The sequence below is a fragment of the Gigantopelta aegis genome, chromosome 8 (assembly GCF_016097555.1).
Source record: "Gigantopelta aegis isolate Gae_Host chromosome 8, Gae_host_genome, whole genome shotgun sequence".
Lineage (NCBI taxonomy): Eukaryota > Metazoa > Mollusca > Gastropoda > Neomphalida > Peltospiridae > Gigantopelta > Gigantopelta aegis.
In genome coordinates, this window is record NC_054706.1 from 37,337,854 (window position 1) to 37,359,972 (window position 22,119).

General features: G+C 37.1%; 1 protein-coding gene across 2 annotated transcripts in view; it reads left to right on the top strand.

The window, feature by feature from the left end:
- LOC121378971 overlaps positions 1 to 21,098 on the top strand; it is a 36,959-nt gene extending 15,861 nt beyond the window's left edge. For both annotated transcript variants that reach the window (XM_041507382.1, XM_041507384.1), the window contains exons 2-3: positions 16,129 to 16,848; positions 19,564 to 21,098. In XM_041507382.1, the coding sequence (XP_041363316.1) occupies positions 16,129 to 16,848; positions 19,564 to 19,853 (1,010 nt within the window). In that variant the 3' untranslated portion in view covers positions 19,854 to 21,098. The remainder of the gene's footprint in view (positions 1 to 16,128; positions 16,849 to 19,563) is intronic.
- The last annotated feature ends 1,021 nt before the right edge of the window (positions 21,099 to 22,119 follow it).

Here is a 22,119-nt window from a genome sequence, read left to right on the forward strand (position 1 = left end):
CAGTAGACCAAGACACCAGAGTGGCTACAGTAGACCAAGACACCAGAGTGGCTACAGTAGACCAAGACGTCAGAGTGGTTACAGTAGACCAAGACGCCAGAGTGGTTACAGTAGACCAAGACGCCAGAGTGGTTACAGTAGACCAAGACGCCAGAGTGGTTACAGTAGACCAAGACGCCAGAGTGGTTACAGTAGAATAACACACCAGAGTGGCTACAGTAGACCAAGACGCCAGAGTGGTTACAGTAGAATAACACACCAGAGTGGCTACAGTAGACCAAGACACCAGAGTGGCTACAGTAGACCAAGACACCAGAGTGGCTACAGTAGACCAAGACGCCAGAGTGGTTACAGTAGACCAAGACGCCAGAGTGGTTACAGTAGACCAAGACGCCAGAGTGGTTACAGTAGACCAAGACGCCAGAGTGGTTACAGTAGACCAAGACGCCAGAGTGGTTACAGTAGACCAAGACGCCAGAGTGGTTACAGTAGACCAAGACGCCAGAGTGGTTACAGTAGACCAAGACGTCAGAGTGGCTACTTGATACACTAATACACCAAAGTGGTTACAGTAGACCATTACACCAGAGTGGTTACAGTAGACCAATACACCAGAGTGGCTACAGTAGACCAAGACACCAGAGTGGCTACAGTAGACCAAGACACCAGAGTGGTTACAGTAGAATAACACACCAGAGTGGTTACAGCAGAATAACACACCAGAGTGGCTACAGTAGACCAAGACGCCAGAGTGGTTACAGTAGACCAAGACGCCAGAGTGGTTACAGTAGACCATTACACCAGAGTGGCTACAGTAGACCAAGACACCAGAGTGGTTACAGTAGAATAACACACCAGAGTGATTACAGTAGAATAACACACCAGAGTGATTACAGTAGACCAAGACACCAGAGTGGCTACAGTAGACCAAGACACCAGAGTGGCTACAGTAGACCAAGACGCCAGAGTGGCTACAGTAGACCAAGACGCCAGAGTGGTTACAGTAGACCAAGACACCAGAGTGGTTACAGTAGACCAAGACGCCAGAGTGGTTACAGTAGACCAAGACGCCAGAGTGGTTACAGTAGACCAAGACGCCAGAGTGGTTACAGTAGAATAACACACCAGAGTGGCTACAGTAGACCAAGACACCAGAGTGGCTACAGTAGACCAAGACGCCAGAGTGGTTACAGTAGACCAAGACGCCAGAGTGGTTACAGTAGACCAAGACGCCAGAGTGGTTACAGTAGACCAAGACGTCAGAGTGGCTACAGTAGACCAAGACACCAGAGTGGCTACAGTAGACCAAGACACCAGAGTGGCTACAGTAGACCAAGACACCAGAGTGGTTACAGTAGACCAAGACGCCAGAGTGGTTACAGTAGACCAAGACGCCAGAGTGGTTACAGTAGACCAAGACGCCAGAGTGGTTACAGTAGACCAAGACGTCAGAGTGGCTACTTGATACACTAATACACCAAAGTGGTTACAGTAGACCATTACACCAGAGTGGTTACAGTAGACCAATACACCAGAGTGGCTACAGTAGACCAAGACACCAGAGTGGCTACAGTAGACCAAGACACCAGAGTGGCTACAGTAGACCAAGACACCAGAGTGGCTACAGTAGACCAAGACACCAGAGTGGCTACAGTAGACCAAGACACCAGAGTGGTTACAGTAGAATAACACACCAGAGTGGTTACAGCAGAATAACACACCAGAGTGGTTACAGTAGACCAAGACGTCAGAGTGGTTACAGTAGACCAAGACACCAGAGTGGCTACAGTAGACCAAGACACCAGAGTGGTTACAGTAGACCAAGACGCCAGAGTGGTTACAGTAGACCAAGACGCCAGAGTGGTTACAGTAGACCAAGACGCCAGAGTGGTTACAGTAGACCAAGACGCCAGAGTGGTTACAGTAGACCAAGACGCCAGAGTGGTTACAGTAGACCAAGACGCCAGAGTGGTTACAGTAGACCAAGACGCCAGAGTGGTTACAGTAGACCAAGACGTCAGAGTGGCTACTTGATACACTAATACACCAAAGTGGTTACAGTAGACCATTACACCAGAGTGGTTACAGTAGACCAATACACCAGAGTGGCTACAGTAGACCAAGACACCAGAGTGGCTACAGTAGACCAAGACACCAGAGTGGTTACAGTAGAATAACACACCAGAGTGGTTACAGCAGAATAACACACCAGAGTGGCTACAGTAGACCAAGACGCCAGAGTGGTTACAGTAGACCAAGACGCCAGAGTGGCTACTTGATACACTAATACACCAAAGTGGTTACAGTAGACCATTACACCAGAGTGGCTACAGTAGACCAAGACACCAGAGTGGTTACAGTAGAATAACACACCAGAGTGATTACAGTAGAATAACACACCAGAGTGATTACAGTAGACCAAGACACCAGAGTGGCTACAGTAGACCAAGACACCAGAGTGGCTACAGTAGACCAAGACGCCAGAGTGGTTACAGTAGACCAAGACACCAGAGTGGTTACAGTAGACCAAGACGCCAGAGTGGTTACAGTAGACCAAGACGCCAGAGTGGTTACAGTAGACCAAGACGCCAGAGTGGTTACAGTAGAATAACACACCAGAGTGGCTACAGTAGACCAAGACACCAGAGTGGCTACAGTAGACCAAGACACCAGAGTGGCTACAGTAGACCAAGACGCCAGAGTGGTTACAGTAGACCAAGACGCCAGAGTGGTTACAGTAGACCAAGACGCCAGAGTGGTTACAGTAGACCAAGACGTCAGAGTGGCTACAGTAGACCAAGACACCAGAGTGGCTACAGTAGACCAAGACACCAGAGTGGCTACAGTAGACCAAGACACCAGAGTGGTTACAGTAGACCAAGACGCCAGAGTGGTTACAGTAGACCAAGACGCCAGAGTGGTTACAGTAGACCAAGACGCCAGAGTGGTTACAGTAGACCAAGACGTCAGAGTGGCTACTTGATACACTAATACACCAAAGTGGTTACAGTAGACCATTACACCAGAGTGGTTACAGTAGACCAATACACCAGAGTGGCTACAGTAGACCAAGACACCAGAGTGGCTACAGTAGACCAAGACACCAGAGTGGCTACAGTAGACCAAGACACCAGAGTGGCTACAGTAGACCAAGACACCAGAGTGGCTACAGTAGACCAAGACACCAGAGTGGTTACAGTAGAATAACACACCAGAGTGGTTACAGCAGAATAACACACCAGAGTGGCTACAGTAGACCAAGACGCCAGAGTGGTTACAGTAGACCAAGACGCCAGAGTGGCTACTTGATACACTAATACACCAAAGTGGTTACAGTAGACCATTACACCAGAGTGGCTACAGTAGACCAAGACACCAGAGTGGTTACAGTAGAATAACACACCAGAGTGGTTACAGTAGAATAACACACCAGAGTGGTTACAGTAGACCAAGACGCCAGAGTGGTTACAGTAGACCAAGACGCCAGAGTGGCTACAGTAGACCAAGACGCCAGAGTGGTTACAGTAGACCAAGACGCCAGAGTGGCTACAGTAGACCAAGACGCCAGAGTGGCTACAGTAGACCAAGACGCCAGAGTGGCTACAGTAGACCAAGACGCCAGAGTGGCTACAGTAGACCAAGACGCCAGAGTGGCTACAGTAGACCAAGACACCAGAGTGGTTACAGTAGACCAAGACGCCAGAGTGATTACAGTAGACCAATACACCAGAGTGGTTACAGTAGACCAAGACGCCAGAGTGGTTACAGTAGACCAAGACGCCAGAGTGGTTACAGTAGAATAACACACCAGAGTGGTTACAGCAGAATAACACACCAGAGTGGTTACAGTAGAATAACACACCAGAGTGGTTACAGTAGACCAAGACACCAGAGTGGTTACAGTAGACCAAGACGCCAGAGTGGTTACAGTAGACCAAGACGCCAGAGTGGTTACAGTAGACCAAGACACCAGAGTGGTTACAGTAGACCAAGACGCCAGAGTGGTTACAGTAGACCAAGACGCCAGAGTGGTTACAGTAGACCAAGACGCCAGAGTGGTTACAGTAGACCAAGACACCAGAGTGGTTACAGTAGACCAAGACACCAGAGTGGTTACAGTAGAATAACACACCAGAGTGGTTACAGTAGACCAAGACACCAGAGTGGTTACAGTAGAATAACACACCAGAGTGGTTACAGCAGAATAACACACCAGAGTGGTTACAGCAGAATAACACACCAGAGTGGTTACAGTAGAATAACACACCAGAGTGGTTACAGTAGACCAAGACACCAGAGTGGTTACAGTAGACCAAGACGCCAGAGTGGTTACAGTAGACCAAGACGCCAGAGTGGTTACAGTAGACCAAGACGCCAGAGTGGTTACAGTAGACCAAGACACCAGAGTGGTTACAGTAGACCAAGACACCAGAGTGGTTACAGTAGAATAACACACCAGAGTGGTTACAGTAGACCAAGACACCAGAGTGGCTACAGTAGACCAAGACACCAGAGTGGCTACAGTAGACCAAGACACCAGAGTGGCTACAGTAGACCAAGACACCAGAGTGGTTACAGTAGAATAACACACCAGAGTGGTTACAGTAGAATAACACACCAGAGTGATTACAGTAGACCAAGACACCAGAGTGGCTACAGTAGACCAAGACACCAGAGTTTTGAAAACACAATTTTGAATCTATGGTTATCAAAGCAGTGGTTCTATAAGAGATTTTGCATATAGCATGTACTGTTACAGGTCAAGTTTGACTTTCATGGCGATTTACCCATTTTGACAGAGTTATGGCCCTTGAACTTGAACTTGAAAATTTGTTGGGCCCAGTATGTTATATGTATTGCTTTAGATATAAAAATTTGTTTTCTCAACTTTTTTTTTTTTGCAATGACTCGAGATATTGAGCTAAAAGTTTCTGTAAAACTTTATCATGTTCCGTTTCAGACAAGTTCGACTTTCAAGCTGATTTTCAAATTTTTGGCCCATGAACTTAGTGTTTTTGAAAAAACTATTCTAGACTCTTATTGTTTTGCAATGCCTTTAGATATTAAGTTGAAATTTTGTGTATAGCTTTATCATGTACTGTTACTGATCAAGTTTGACGTCTGTGGTGTTTTTCCCATTTTTGACAGAGTTATGTCCCTTGAATTTAGGAGATATGAAAAAGATTTGGGCCCTGTATTGCTTTAGCAGTACTCTCAGAATGCTTGTTTACATTGATTTTGTGTCACCTTTGGGGTAATGGATGTACATTGAGTATTCTGAAGAAACTACCATCATAATTTAGAGAATAACTAACGAGCTACGAGGAAATATGAATTATCTGTCTCGAGTGAATGAATGTTGTAAATCCGAGCCTTTGGCGTGGGTTTTACAACATTCATTCACGAGGGACAGATAATTCGTAACTCCTCGTAGCGAGTTGGTTATTCTCTTTATTACCCATTATCAATTTTAACTGATTTTTAATGTAAAAATTCCTCTGCAGTCTACAACAAAGCCATCAGCCATTACGTCATATAATCTTACGCGCATTACATGACATAATGTAAGTGACGTCATAGCATAACGGCGTTCTTTTTACAGCCAAATGTTTACAGTACAAAATAATACAACTGTATTTGCATTTGAAAATAATTATTTTTATATATTACTAAAGCCGCTGCTTATGAAAATATACCATTTCATGTTTACGAAACAAATGAGTCCATTTGTTTTTGTAAATCTTTGTAGATCGTATAACGTATATGTAATCTGACTCATGAATGGAAACATTATATGAATGAAAGTGAAGTTCCGGCCATGGCAAGCAACCAACCAAACATCGCGATTTTTAAGCCAGCCAAACAGTGGCTGTAGAAGCAATCTGCACACTGTGCAGAGATCGAAAAAATATTACCCCATATATTTGACCCCATATGGGTAATAAGTTGATATATTTAAAAGAACTTGCTTTAAATTTATTTCCATTTTACTCTTATTAAGCTAACATGTTACTTCAGGTATTTCTTGGGGTTTTTCCCCACATTTTTGTTGCTCCTTTCACCATTTATGTTGTAGCTATAGGAAATATTTTATTCTTCCTAGAAAAACAAGGAAGTGACATCCATCTGTTCTTCGTGCGTCTGTTGGTAACAGGAAGCACATATTGCACTACCTCAAACTGTTTGTTTGTAGAATGAGTAAAATGTTTGTTTAACAAACCTGCACATTCAGTTTGCTTCCACTGATTTAGTGATCATTAGCTGGCTACCAATCCCTCTTTCTCAGGAATACATGCCCGCTAAGCACCGAAGACTACACATAAATTCTTGTACTCAGTGTGAACTATAAACAGGATGAAGTAATTTTTTAAGTAGAGTGGTGAGGGCATAATGGTTAATTTTATAATGCTGAATGCAGTCACATTTGCACACCCAGCCATATCAGTCACGCTTCTGCAAAATTGTGCATTTTTGCTTAAACTATTGTTCGCACAAAATTTATGGCACTATTTACATGGGTTAGGTCAAAAGTAAATGGGTTACATGAATTTATTTTTGCATTTATCTATAAATGGGCTATGCTAATTTTCAATTCAAAAAGGCCTGCATATGTATCTTTCTCAAAATGCCATCTTGCTATTCTCTCAAAATATATAATGCAAAACAACATCAGTTGCTCTCACTATTATCGGTAACCCACTTGTAGTGTAGCAGAGATGTGTGCCCATGATAATGTGCTTGAACCTTACTTGGATATAAGCTAAAAAAAAAACTTCCAATAAAAGAAGAAAAAAAGTTTAAAATATCAGATTGACATATCTCGAAATATTGGTATATCGTATCTGAAGTGGCCATTTACTCTGTATATAGAGAGTGGATCCATTCTCTGATTGGGATTTTTCCCATCCCAACCAGTGCACCACAACTGGTATGTCAAAGGTCATGGTATGTGCTGTCCTGTCTGTGTGGAAAGTGAATATAAAAGATCCTTTGCTACTAATGGGAAAATGTAGGGTTTTTCTTTTTTCTAAGACTATACATCAGAATTTTCAAATGTTTGACATCTAATTGCTGATTAATAAATTAATATGCTCTACTGGTATCATTAAACAAAAACAAACTTTAACTTTATTTACTTTGTATCTACGGATGTATAAATGTATATGTTTATGGAGGGATGTGTGAAAACAGAATGTGTATATAAAAGTATTTAATCATCGAGTTATATCCAGCCCATATGCAATATGAATGTTTTATCACTGAGCTACACACTGCCCATATGCTTTACAAATGCACTTATAGTAACTGACATAAAGTAATAGTTATTTCTCCCATCCCTAGCTATTAGTACAGGAGCCAGGTCGATTTATCTATGTCAGAGAGTCAGGAAGGTTTGTCATTGATTCTTATGTAAAAATATGTGTAGATTTCAGATCTGCAACTCTTACTTACCTAAACCTGTACATTAATTGGGAATTTGCATATTTTAATGGTATGTCAAAGTCAATTTGTGTTCGATCTGCTGCTACCCCAAAACAACAGTCCACGGGACAGATTCCAAATTTCAGTTATAGGGGAGATTAAACTCTTTAAAAAACCCAATTGTGATGCTAAATATCCAAAATTTCCATTTTGATTTACTGGATTTTCATAACTGGTGAATTTGACCTACATTTTCAAGGTCAAATGAAGGTCATTGTTTGTGAATATATAATATGCTGTAAATGACACAAATCATTGGTTTGTTTTCATTCTTACCAATAACAGCCTCGGCGGCGTCGTGGTTAGGCCATCGGTCTACAGGCTGGTAGGTACTGGGTTCGAATCCCAGTCGAGGCATGGGATTTTTAATCCAGATACTGACTCCAAACCCTGAGTGAGTGCTCCGCAAGGCTCAATGGGTAGGTGTAAACCACTTGCACCGACCAGTGATCTGTAACTAGTTCAACAAAGGCCATGGTTTGTGCTATCCTGCCTGTGGGAAGGGCAAATAAAAGATCTCTTGCTGCTAATCAAAAAGAGTAGCCCATGAAGTGGAGACAGCGGGTTTCCTCTCAAAATCTGTGTGGTCCTTAACCATATGTTTGACGCCATATAACCGTAAATAAAATGTGTTGAGTGCCTCGTTAAATAAAACATTTCTTTCTTTCTTACCAATAATATTGATCAATAATGGTCATATATGACTTTGGTTTATAGATATATTCATTACACATCTAGTAGGGGTGCTTCCTGATTGAAATTTCATGGGCAGATCCATAATTTAACGAAATTTAGGAAATTATTACATCCACATTTTGGGGCATGGTTTGTTAGAAATGGGTACCAATGCTTACTGAGGTCTGTACATGGTATGGTTTATGGTGAGAGTAGCTTCCCACACAAAGGTGGCCTTTAAAGGTCATTTTGGGGATCATTTAAGGTCAAATTAGTGGAAGTTTTAAATATTTTTCTTATCTTTGTGGGTAAGCCTATTTACAAAAAGTTTGCTTTTCATAAATATAATTATAATGGATCATTATACATTACAATTTACATGCAAAATATAGGGAAACTTGATCTAAAAATCAACTGATCTCAAAATTATGTCTCTCTGGGGCAGATCCAGAATTTTAATCAAAGACAATAATTTCTGAATGGGTTATGTCCACATTGTGGGCATTGTTTGTTAGCAATGGGTACTCATGCTTAGTGAGGTCTTTACATGGTCAGTGTAGGTACAGTTTATGGCGAGGGGAGGTACGCATGAGAAATTGACTCTTAAAGGAAACATGTCACGTAAACCATATTTGGCACCAACCATGTACAATTAATTATAAATTGAATCACCTAAAAAAATAAAATATAAAAAATTAATTACTTAAAATATCTCCATAAAAGAACCCCAGATACGAGCTCTTAGCGGAAATTGCCGATCTTTAATGAGCAGGGCAATCACGAGGTCCGTAACGTCAGAGACGCGTCGCTTGATCTGACGCCTTACACTTAAAAGCATTAGTCCGTACCACGCATAAAGAATCTAAGACTTGCACAGCTTACCAAAACAATGAGTGTTCATTCGCAAAACGTTTTGCCGTATCAATATGAGCTGTTAGTAAATGAAGAAAGACACACATTTACTTACAACAGTGATACTGAAGAAAAAACGGATAGCGAGTCGGAGGGTGGAGAAACTGATGGTGCCAGACCAGACCGGTCGACCAATTTACAGCCCGGAGCCCGAAAGTAACCCGGAGACAAAACCAAAACTCGGATGCTAATGCCGAGGTGTATACTGTTCATATTTAGCATAAAGATACACCTCGATATGATGTATTTAAATATGTAAAAAATATAAATGTAGGACAAACATTTTTGGGTGTTTTTTTTTTAGAAAATATCGCATTTTTTTATGTTCGGGCTGTACATAATGAAATCTGTATGCACAGTGTAAACAAACGCTCTAATTTACGACAAGGCGCTTCACTTTAATTAACCTGGCATGTAAAACAACATAAATGACTTGAGAGTATAATCAACTTTTAAACTAAATATATTTCTATTTGCATCAATAGAACGAAATGGGGTTATAGTATTTTTCTCTCATAAAAAAAAGTAGCATATTATTAGGCCTATTGGTTGGGTGCGTTAGAGTAAAAACGACCACTCACGATACCCAAGTGATAATTTTCTTTTCTTTGGTACTACGTAATTGGTCAGTTTTGTAATTTTAGATGGGAAAGTCTACTTAATCAAGGGTTTTACAGCATTATTTACAGTAATGAAGCAGGGCGGCTGATAATGTCCATTAACATTGTACTATAGTCGCGACAGGTTACGCCACAATACCCTGTGATCTTAAAAAAACTGGCACGTATTTTGTACGTATGTCTAGACCGTGGTAATCACTTACCTGGTCGATACCCTGCAATATACACCTGCCAATCAGGAATCACATGTGCAGGCCATGGAAAGAAAGGACCAATTAACTAAAACAACACTCCGATTCTCAAGTCAGCCCGTGGATGAAACATAATAGTTATTTCGACACCGACAGTAGTGGTTTATTTTGTATTGAACTTCGTGTTGCTTTGGGGCTTCGGGCGATGAGGAACGTTTTTGTGACGTATTCCGCCCGAAGATTAAAAACATTATTTAAAATTATTATTGTTTTCTACACGTTTTTTAAAAACATATTTAAATACATCGTACTGAGATGTATCCTCATGCCAAATCCCATGTTTGTATATGCCATATTTAATTACTTATTGACGTTTCCTTCATCGGACGGTGAATACAGATTTTGTTATGTAGGCCTACAGCCCTAACATGAAAAATCTTTTTTTTTTCCAAAAAAATAAATAAATAAAAAATTCTACATTTTTGTTTTAACATATATAAATACATCATGCTGAGGTGTATCTTTGTGCCAAATATGTACAATGTACACCTCAGCATTTGCAACCGAGTACTGTATTTGTCTCCGGGTAACGTTCGGGCTCCGGGCTGTAAATAGGCTTACACCAAAGTACTATGCGGTGTTGGTGTCCAATCTTTTCTTTTGCGATAAAATACACGCGTCTTTCTTCGGATACAATCCTTTGGAAAACCATAAAAAGACAATCCCGATCGTTTAAAGTGTTTATTTTTACACCCAAAGGCCGCGCAGTACGGCACTGTTGGACTGATTTGATTTCAACTTATTTTCGTGCTTATATCCAATTAAGGTTCAAGCACGCTGTCCTGGGCACACACCTCAGCTATCTGGGCTGCCTGTCCAGGACAGTGGGTTAGTTGTTAGTTTGTTAGTGGTTAGTGAGAGAGAAGAGGGTGTAGTGGCCTTACACCTACCCATTGAGCCCTTAAGAACTCGCTCTGGGTTGGAGCCGGTACCGGGCTGCGAACCCTGTACCTACCAGCCTGTAGTCCGATGGCTTAACCACTACGCCACCGAGGCCGGTTTCTGTTGGACTGAAAAGATCGTAAGCCCCTTACTCCATATATAAACAGTTAACAACAATGGAAGAGTACAGCGGCTCTGACGTCACTTCCCTTTTTTTCCGAACGCTCACGAAGAAATATGCATAAATCGTACTTTGATACTGATTAGCGTAATTTCTTCATTTTAAGTTAACTACACGTATTTTATTGTTATAAAGTTATTTGTATATTATTTTTATATCATTTTTCTTTTAAAATGAGCTATAATATGGTCTCGTGTCATGTTTCCTTTAAGGATCATTTTGGAGTCATTTACGGTCATATTAGGAAAAAATAAGTTGTTTTTAAATTTTTCTGATCTTTGCGAGTAGGGCTTTTTACAAATATGCTACTTAAAGTTTGCTTTTCATAAATAGATTATAATGCATCATTATATATTATAATTTACATGCAAACTATAAGGAAACATGATATAAAAATCAACAGTTTCTGATCTCGAAATTATGTTTACTAATGCCGAAAACATATGTTTAGAAATAATTAATGGTAGCTTTCTTAGAAATGGGTAGCCATGCTTATTGATGTTTATACAGAGTAAGGTTTATACCTGCATTGAGATCTGTTTAAGGCAAGGTTTGTGGTAGGTTTTCACACAATTGTGACATTTAAAGGTCACTTTAGGAGTGATTTTTAGATGTCTGTGCAGGTCAAAATCAATATTTTGGTTACATTGTTTTAATATCTATGAGAGTGAGAGTAAGTCTTTTTTAACAAGTGTTGTTTAAGGTTTACTCTTCATTATGACTAATATGATCAGTATATATTGCAATATTCATATAAACTAAGGGGAATCTGGAATGAATAATATGTTTATTTGACAATATTAATTTCATGTAACACATCCGTCCACCAAAATCTTAATGCAGGTTTTAGACCACTATCAATTTATAGGATCTTTACAAGTACCAATATGTATCATTGGATATAGGTCTTCCCACATATAACTTGGTGGCATCCGATAGATAGAAGTATTTCAAAACTTCTGGGGTTTTTTTAATATCCTTAACCTGAGTATCAATCCCAACATCTGATTCAGTAGCTCATACATATACCTCAGTTCAGGAGGTCCACAACAGTTCCATTCTTTAAGAATGGCAGTAAAACTGTTGGTTTCATTAATAATTAATAATAATTAATGAAACATTAGAACTACACTTGTGTCAAAGGAATGTCACATCTGTGCAAATTTTACCTCTTTCCTACTCCTTAGATTTTTGTTAGTAGCTTTATGTATTGTTTCTCAATATGAGTGTCAAAGATAATAAAAAAAAATCTGGTGGAACCATCAATCTTTCCCAAAACTATGTTGACAAATGTCTTTGCAATTGGTTTGTTTAACGCATAGATCAGAGCATAACCATAAAAGATGTAAGGTAAGAAAACTGTCAGTCTACAAATTATCACTCTATGTAGCATTCCCTTACTACAAATATTATTCCAGTTGATCATGCAGGATCAGAGTAACAATGTTTTTTGGTTTTCTATTCAATATTCTATGGAATACGGGATTACATTAGTTTGTAAGTATGGGCTCATCATTGGAGATGGTTGAGGATTAAAAAAATGGCACATTCAACCAGATAGGAAATTATGACGCAGCTATATATACACAATATTTCATCCAGGCATGAAGCATATTCTCGAGTTGTGGTTGAATGCAGACAGACATATAACACTATTAATGATTTGCTATCTTGGTCACCCTAAAAACAAAGCTTTGATACCATTGGGTAGTCATCAAATACTGGGCAGGACACACTCCACTTGAACCACACTGATGTCATGGATTGCAGTAGACATTGTGGATTTCCAGAACCAGTTGATAATTTGTATGGTGATATGGAGTCATTGATAAAGCCAGGAAGAAGAGAAGGCTCTGGATGTGTTTCCACCATCAAAAATGCCTCAGCTACATTTGAAAAGAGCTAATTTCTAAATACACTTTTAAAGCATTCCATAATTTGCTTAAGGAGTTTGGAAAAATAATTTGAATGTAGCAAAACAAGGCAGATATGTATTCCAGAATACACATGTATTACAATCCAGTCGTGCTATCTAACAATCATAATATGAAACTGGTTAGTTATATGGCAATTGTTCATGCTGAATGATACATTTAATCATAGATACCAATAATTAAGACATACCATTTTAATTGTTGCTAGTATAAACAGTGATATTGTCTTTAATTAGATAATAACATTACATCTTAAATATTGATAATATTCAACCCCCCCCCCCCTTTCTCCCCCTCAAAAAAAATCCTTCATTTGTGCCAAATGACTTTAAATGATCTTAACATGATGGGGTACCTACTCTCTTTGTAAACCTTACCCTATATAACATTAAGCATGTGTCCCCATTTCTAACAAAACGTGCCTTAAATTGTATTTGCCTAGTCATTTAAAAAGACAGATGGGATTTGTTTAAATTCCCAATAATATTATATGAAGCATATTTCATTTCATTCTACACCAAAACCAAAACCAAAGATTAAACAAAACATATATGAATTTATATTTCATATTTTATTCATAAACATCTTTGGAACAATTAGTTAACTTTAAAATATCATTTGACTTTATTCAAGTTGAGAAACAGTCAATTTAGTGAGTACTTGTTTGTCTTTGGGTAGTGGCTGACAGAGAAAACAATTTTGACATACCATTTAAAACATGCACATTCCCAGCTAACACACAGGTTTATGTTTTATAACTGTTATATACCAATACAAATTATAACAGCCTGTCAGTTTGTATGCATTGTAGAGCCAGTTATCTACATGCAGTATCTGGAAGAATGTATCACACGAAATTAGTATTGTAAAATAAATGCATTTTTCATTCCAGATTTCCAAGTTACATACAGTATCTAGACATGGGCGTATGGAGACTCTTTGATTTAGGGGGGCTGGAGGGGTTGATTTGCCCGAAATTTTACCCAGATAAAAACTGCCCGAATTTTTCCCACTGTTTTGCCCATGTATCTAGAAGAATGTATCACACGAAATTAATACTGTAAAATAAATGCATTTTTAATTCCAGATTTCCCAGTTAACATGCAGATTATACTGACTAATTAGATACATATAATAATCAAAACTAAACCTTTAATAACACTTTCTGGAAAGAACCTAGACTTACAGATAAACATTTCGATTTTGACCCAAACTAGCTTCTAAAATAACACCCCAAAAGTCAAAATGGCATGAGTACCAACCTTTACCATAGACCATAAACTCTACATAGATTTCAATAAAGGTCAATTTAGCGTGGGTACCTACCCTCACCATAAACCTTACCCTGCACAGATCTCAATAAGCATGGGTACTATTAATGTTTTAAAAGACACATTTTACACACTTATAAACACATTGTTTTGAGGTAAACTGATTTTATTATCAATATTTCCCATAGTATGCCGTGGTATGTGCTATCCTGTCCGTGGGATGATGCATATGAAAGATCCCTGGCTACTAATGACAAAATGTAACGGATTTCCCCATCTAATGTAATCATATCTATGAAGAGTGAACCTTATGTAACATATTTGTAAAAAGCCCTACCCTCGAAGTTGTGAAAAATGTAAAAACTTAATTTTCCCTAATTTGACCCTAAATTACCATAAATGACCCCAAAATGACCTTTAAAGGTCACTTTTGCATGGGTACCTACCCTCACCATAAATTGCACCCATCCTGACCATAAACCATACCCTGTACAGACCTCAGTAAGTATTGGTACCCATTTCTAACAAACCATGCCCCAAAATGTGGACGTAACCTTTTCCTAAACATCTCCCCCTTTCGTTAAATTATGGATCTGCCCCTGAAATTGCAATCAGGAAACAACCATACTAGGATGTGTAATGGAATATCTATAAACCAAAGTCATAATATGAACATTATTGATCAATATTACTGGAAAGAATTAAAAGAATCCAATGATTTGTGTCATTTACAGCATATTATATATTCAGAAACAATGACTTTAATTTGACATTGAAAATGTAGGTCAAATTGACCAATTATGAAAGTCCAGCAAATCAAAATGGAATGTTTGAATATTAAGCATCACAAAAAACATTTTTAAAGAGTTTAATCTCCACTATAAGTCTTTCCCGTGGACTTGTTTTGGGGTAGCAGCAGATCAAACACAAATTGACTTTGATGTACCATTAAAATATGCAAATTCCCAATTAATGTACAGGTTTAGGTAAGTAAGAGTTGCAGATCTGAAATCTACACATATTTTTACATAAGAATCAATGTTCAAACCTTCCTGACTCTCCGACATAGATAAATCAACCTGGCTCCTGGACTATATATAAGACAGACTGATGTCAGCCCATATGGAATAAATCTGTCTTTTATAGGCTATGATGTCAGTGTGTTTAATATGGGAAATATTACATTGTTGGTAATATATGACATCATATTAATGCGAGTTGGTTAGTTTTAGATCAATATTTTGTTATTAAAACCTTCATTATAAAAGCTATCTTGTTAATTTGTAGAGTTAAATTATACTTAACACATGAAACATAAGTGGCAATTATGATAGTGTATTTTATTTATGATAAAATGGTCAAATACTTTTACTTTTTCAACCATCTTGTTTGTTCATGTAAAATAATGACTTATTTATCGAATGTATGAGAGAAAAAGACTCCATCATATGGGTTGAAATTTTCACCACCTTGGGTGCACTTTTTCTATCCCATATTCCACATATGATGGAGTCTATTAATACTATACACTCATAGCTGCAATAGTTATATATTTTTTAATACCAGTAATCAGGTTTTTAGACCTCCATCTCTCTAAGCTGCCATATTTGACAGTAATTTTAAGACATGTACTTAAGCTAAAATTAAAAGTATGTCATTTTATATTTCAATTTTAAAGTGAATAATTCTTTCTTTTCTTTTTTTCCAATTATGGAGACAAAGACATCTAATCTAAATTTCCAATTAAAATAATATCCAATTTTATGTTAAATGAAATTTCATGATCAGTTCTATTATATGGGTATTAAGTACAATTTTGAAGATAAATCCCTGATAACTGGCAGTTTGATTTACCAGCTTAATTATATAATATACTACATCACAAGTGATTAACAACATTTTCTTCTTATTATTATTCAGCTCTCTGTATCATCATAACTGCTGTAGTACTGCTGTGTATAAAAGGAACTCTCAGCCCAGCAAACTACAGATCCTTCACAGACGACTTCACCAACAGTGTTCCACTTATCAACCATCCTATCGGAGCCCTCTTGCAAAGAAAACTTTCAAATGTCAAAGAAAACCTAACATTTCTGCCAAAACAATTTGAATTTTACAATTTGAAACAAGCAGTAAAGAGAACAGACATCAACTGTACAGTTTCAAAGACTGTGCCAAGTTTTCCCATTTGTATTCACGACCCTTTGACGGACAAGTACATCACTGGTGCCTTATTAAGCAGTGGGGTTTGGGAACCGTACATAACCAAAGTGTTTCAGATAGCACTGGAGAAACATCCCAATGCAATTTTAATCGACATTGGTGCCAACATTGGATACTACAGCTTCCTTGCTGCTGGGATGGGCCATGACGTTATTGCTCTAGAACCAGTACTGGAAAATGCAGAACGATTCCACAAAGGAACACAACTTGGAAGGTTTTTAGATAATGTTCACCTGCTGAAGAATGCAATGTCGGACAGACACCAGACTGTCTGTATGACAACCAATAAGGAAAATCAAGGTGGGCTGCGTGTGGTGGAAAATGGGTGTGACCAGGAGGTGATGACGTCAACTATAACAATGGACGACCTGCTGTACTTGATACCACCAACCGAAGCCATCATCAAAATAGATATTGGTGAGAATTTTGTTTTTTTAAATAAAGTTTATTAACCCCAGAAACAAATTTGGTAGTGTCAGGGTTGGGGCCCTGGTATCATTACCGTACAATAATGTTATATAACAAATATATTTCATGCATATTGGTGAGAATATAGTTTTTATGCAAATATCCGTGAACATTTCTGGTACTTTTTCTGTAGAATAATACTGAGTGAGATACTCTAGTATTACATGGACAAATCCATATTAGATAGTTCAGATATTGCAGTACAGTTACAATTTTTAGTGTAATCAGTTCACTTTCTTTGAAACAATTAAGGATTGTCTGTTATTTCTTTTACGTTCATCAGGGTATGAAAAGAAAAAATCATCCGCACACTGTGTGGATCGGCGAAGCCGTTCTCACATAAGTTTGTGGAAAATTTTTTTTGTTCATACCCAGATGAACGTAAAAGAAATAACAGACACTACTATAATTAAATTTGAATCATACTTGCTAATAGTAACACTAAAATGTCATACTTTATTTTGAATGATGTTTTATCCACAAACAATAACGCTCAAAAAGACAACTTGCCCATATAAAATGACGTCATCAGATATGACGTTCCCTGAAGACATAATTTTTACGTTCATCGAAAAATGAACAAACTCCCATTGATACGTCTGGACCAATGGTTGTAATGAATGTAACAGAAATTTAATTATATAGTTTTAACCCCATTCAGTAGAAACTATTCCCTTCTTTTAATTACCTATCACCTTATTTATTTTTCTTTTGCAGATGTTACTCTTCAATATAAAAATGTTAGAGTAAATCTGTTGTTTGTTTTTAAAATTTAACAGAATTACATTTTGTCACCTGATTGATACGTGTGCTTAGAGCTACAATCTGCCTTTACTTTTGCCTATCATTTAAATTTTAAAATCTTTAAGCTTTATTAGTATGCATATACCAGTATATTAATTAACACTTAATGTGAATCATGAAATGACAGCAAATTTGTAATCAACATTAAATCATGACTTCTAATATATATATATGTAAAGCTTTAGAGAGAGGGAAAAAAAAGAAGATATGTGTGCCTCCTTATACATAATTTTGTATTCCAATATCATTTTATACTTCTCCTATATATCTTGTTTCCAATAACAAGTAAATTTTGTTTGTGTGTTTGTTATTCAAGATATTAAAATGTAGTTTTTTAATCATGGATCAGATCAAAATTGAACAATATTGCCGAGATATTATTACAGCTAATCTGAGACCCAATGCAGACCAGTACATCTTTCTTTAATGTCCATCTTCATTCCCTTTACACTTGGACAATCAATAGAACTATCCATGTAATTTAGTTCACCAAAGTACTTAAGTGTTGCTCACTCAGCTGCCAGGAATGTAATGATGTACTCTTAAAATAAAAGGAATCGACTAATTTATGTGCTTATTGAATTTACCAGAGCTATAGTGGTCCTATACCAATTACATCAATTACATCAATTCACTTCACAATCAAATACGTTCTTTTGCAAAGCAAGTCCTCTATAAATTGTGCCAAGCATGTCCACCCCAGCCCCTCCCCACACAACCCCCCCCCCCAAAAAAAAAAAACCCACAAAAAAAAAAACCTCAGCAGCATCTGTCTGGGATTGATCTTTCTTTGAACTGCAGACAGTGAGCTGAGGACTGTATAAAATTTTTTTACCACCCATTACTGGTCTGTTCAATAAAATAAATATGTACAGTAATGTAAAAACTCCCCTTTCTATAACTAATTATTACTTTGACACAGTTTGACCAACATCACATGGTTTTAGTGTTTGTAGTTTTGTGTTATACACAAAAACTAGATTAAAAAAACAAAACAATAAATTAAAAAAAATCATAATTAATTTAAAACAAAACTAATTCTGTAACAGAATAAATTGGCATTTACTTTAAAATAAATAACAAAACGACATTATTTTTAAAATATAACAAAAATGTTAATGTCAGGGTTGGGTGCCTGATATTACTACTTTTCTACCATATCTACTATAGGCAAATAATTGCAAATTATATTTTATGGTAATAAACCCATTTACAATTGATGTGGATGTTCGTTATTTCTTGGGGATTTTTTATTTTTGTTTTACTTTTGTTGTTTAATATTCTTTTATTAAATTATATAATTATCTTCACCTTCACCTAAAGGTACCAGTATGTGTAATGTGAAACCTGCATATTTTTATTAGCCATATGGCACTACTGTGGACTTATTTAGTGTATATTATATAAATAAATTTTAAAAATCATTTTGTTATCTTAAAGGAAATATTGTATACTTTATATATAGAACTTGTTGATATGTTTCTGTAGTCTGCATCACAAGAGAATCACTGGATTAGCATATATCTAAATAATGCTAAAACTATGCCTAAAATGTTATACAGTGAAACCCGTCTAAATCGGACACCCTTGAGACAAAGACAAATGTCCGGTTTAAAAGGGATTCAGTTTAAAGAGGTTAAGTTATGTTTTGGTTTTTAAAAAGGGACTCTGTAAAACGTCCGGTTTTGAGGGAATTCAGCTTTACAGAGGGTCCAGTCTTGAGAGGTTTCACTGTATACGTTTTAGCATAATCCAATACATCAAGTTACATACCAATTCATTGGTTGTCTTTTGACAGACTATACATACAAGTTATTCATCATTAAATGATTAAATATTGCTATTTTAAAACTTTTTCAGAAGGTTACGAGTGTAAAGCAATGTCTGAATCAGCCCACTTCTTCAAACGTATCTTTGTGCCTTACATTTTCATGGAATGGCAGAACATGTTTGCCAAGCGACGTAACAGCGCTCCTTGCCCAGGTAAAGCAATGCAACAACTAGCGAACACCCTCTCACACTATGGTTATCTCCCTTACGAAGTGCGTACAGGGATCGAGATGCAGATACAGCAAAGCAGCACAACGTGGCGAATTGGTGATGTCTACTGGCGCCACCGCTCAGTTCCACTGCTGATAGCACCACTCTGAACCCGGTAACAAGCCACTGGGTTACTGTCGTTTCACGAACATATCTCCGTAAGCACATTTGTGGAAAATACCAATATAACCAGCCTGAAAGGAAGGAGATTATATTTTGAATGGAGACAAGTCTTAATGGCCATTGCCTGAAGGTGAATTTGGAAAGAATGGCTAAAGTGGAGATGTGGTGGCTACAAAGAGAAAGAAGGAATCTTAGCAAATAAGAGAATTCCTGGCAAGCATGTCATATTGATGGGGAATAGGTTCATTAATGACATATTTATTTGAGGAATTGTTAACAGCAAGTAAGGCGCTACAAAGCAGCATACATTGATCAACAACAAATGTCAAGGTTGTAAAATGGTTTGTGAACTGGGCCACAGAACAACCAACACACAGGTTGGTTTGCAGTAAGTTTGTATAAATTGTAAGCAAGATGGTTTCAAGATGAATTGCTTTACAGTATAGCGTTTTGAAAGACTTTAAGGGACTTTGTTTATTGTCATAGTGTAGATTGTATATGTTTTTGCAGTGTTTTAACTTGCCAGTAAATATAGCAGAACAAATTGATGAATGGTATATATTATTAGTTATATCCATACAAAAACAAAATACTTCTCATAAATTAACCTTTTTTAATAAAAATATTTTAATTGATGTCATTTCTTGAAAACATTAACTTGATAATAACAAAATTGCAATCTATTTTCAATTGGTGTAAACAGTGGCTTAATACCTAAAACATTCTGAATGAAAAAAACACCCCACATATTCATCAAAGCAGCAAAATTAAGGTAGAAAACATGAATGTGAATGTGTGATAACTAATTAATTTTTTCACTCTAAAGATTTCCCAATTTAAAAAAAAATAGTTTACAGTAAATCAAATTATTTGATGGTAATTTTTAATGAACATGTTCAAGGTATACAGTAATCTTTACATCTAAAATCAAAATTAATAAACAATTTTGGATGGAAGCCACAATTATGCAAATTTGATAAAACTCCTTTATTAAAAAAACCCAGAAGTCTCAAATAACTTCCAGTACTATTGTTCAATATACAATGCAGTTCATAATACCAATTTGTCAAGCTGCTACATGCATAATCTTAACTGCAGCTCTTTATTATTTGTAGGGTGTATACTACCAAATCAAATCCCATAGACGACAATAGTAACACATGTGGCTAAAACGTCTACTTGCAGCGTATCAATCGACATAAATGCCACGGATGTAAATACTACCACCCCTCACACTTAAAGTGAATCAGAAAAAATTGGGGGTCAAGCAGCTGATTTCTGAGATAACGGGTAGCATCTATGACTACCCTAGTTCCGCACAAAATTTGAGTACTTTTTTCAACAGGTATCCCATACATGTTTCAAGCACAAGGCTACTTGACACAGTGGTACTAGATGAAATAAAATTGCATACATTTTTTGCCCAGATGAAACCTTTTTTTTGTTGTTTACAACCAACACACTCACATTTATCACCAATCACAGGACTTGTGATGTTCACTGCTCTATCAAAAGTTCGGTGAACCTTGAACTTTGACCCAGCTGAAAGTTATTTGGTGTATATTTGTTGCTTACCTATGTGTTACCTGTAGACTCAACCATAGTATTAAAGAAAACTGGGGGGGGGGTTCAAAGAAAATTGACAATAATCAGCGTTAAACTACTCACCAGTAATATACCAAAACAATATAACATTTTAAAATAATTTATTTCTTCTCCAGAAGATGTTTTTTTTTTTTTTAAATCACAAAGACATTATTTTGATCAACTATTGATTTTAAGGTGGTTTTAGTGGAAACAATTTTTAAAAGTGTATAATGGAACCCAACATATATTAATCTGCCATTCAGTTTTTTGTTGAAGTATCTGCTGCTTACCTATGTGTTACTACAGTAACCGTATTTTAGCTATTAATACACAACTGTTAGAATTTGAAATGTCATAATGCTGTGCTGTAATTTGTATAAAAATATTAAAACAAAATACTAACATAACTTGTAATAGTGTTTCTTGTTTATTGCATACAGCCAGAGGCTAGTGAAAACGGACAAGTCTTAATTAGGCCCACCTTCTGTGTACCAACACGTTTTCCAGGGGTGGGTCCAGGATTTTGTAAAGAGAGAGTCACAAAATTCTAAAGACAAATTTGTTGAAGTGTACCAAGCTGAGCTCTCAAAGAGAGCGAGATGTATAGATGAAAAAAATAAGTGTTTTATTTAACGACACACTGAACACATTTTATTTTCGGTTATA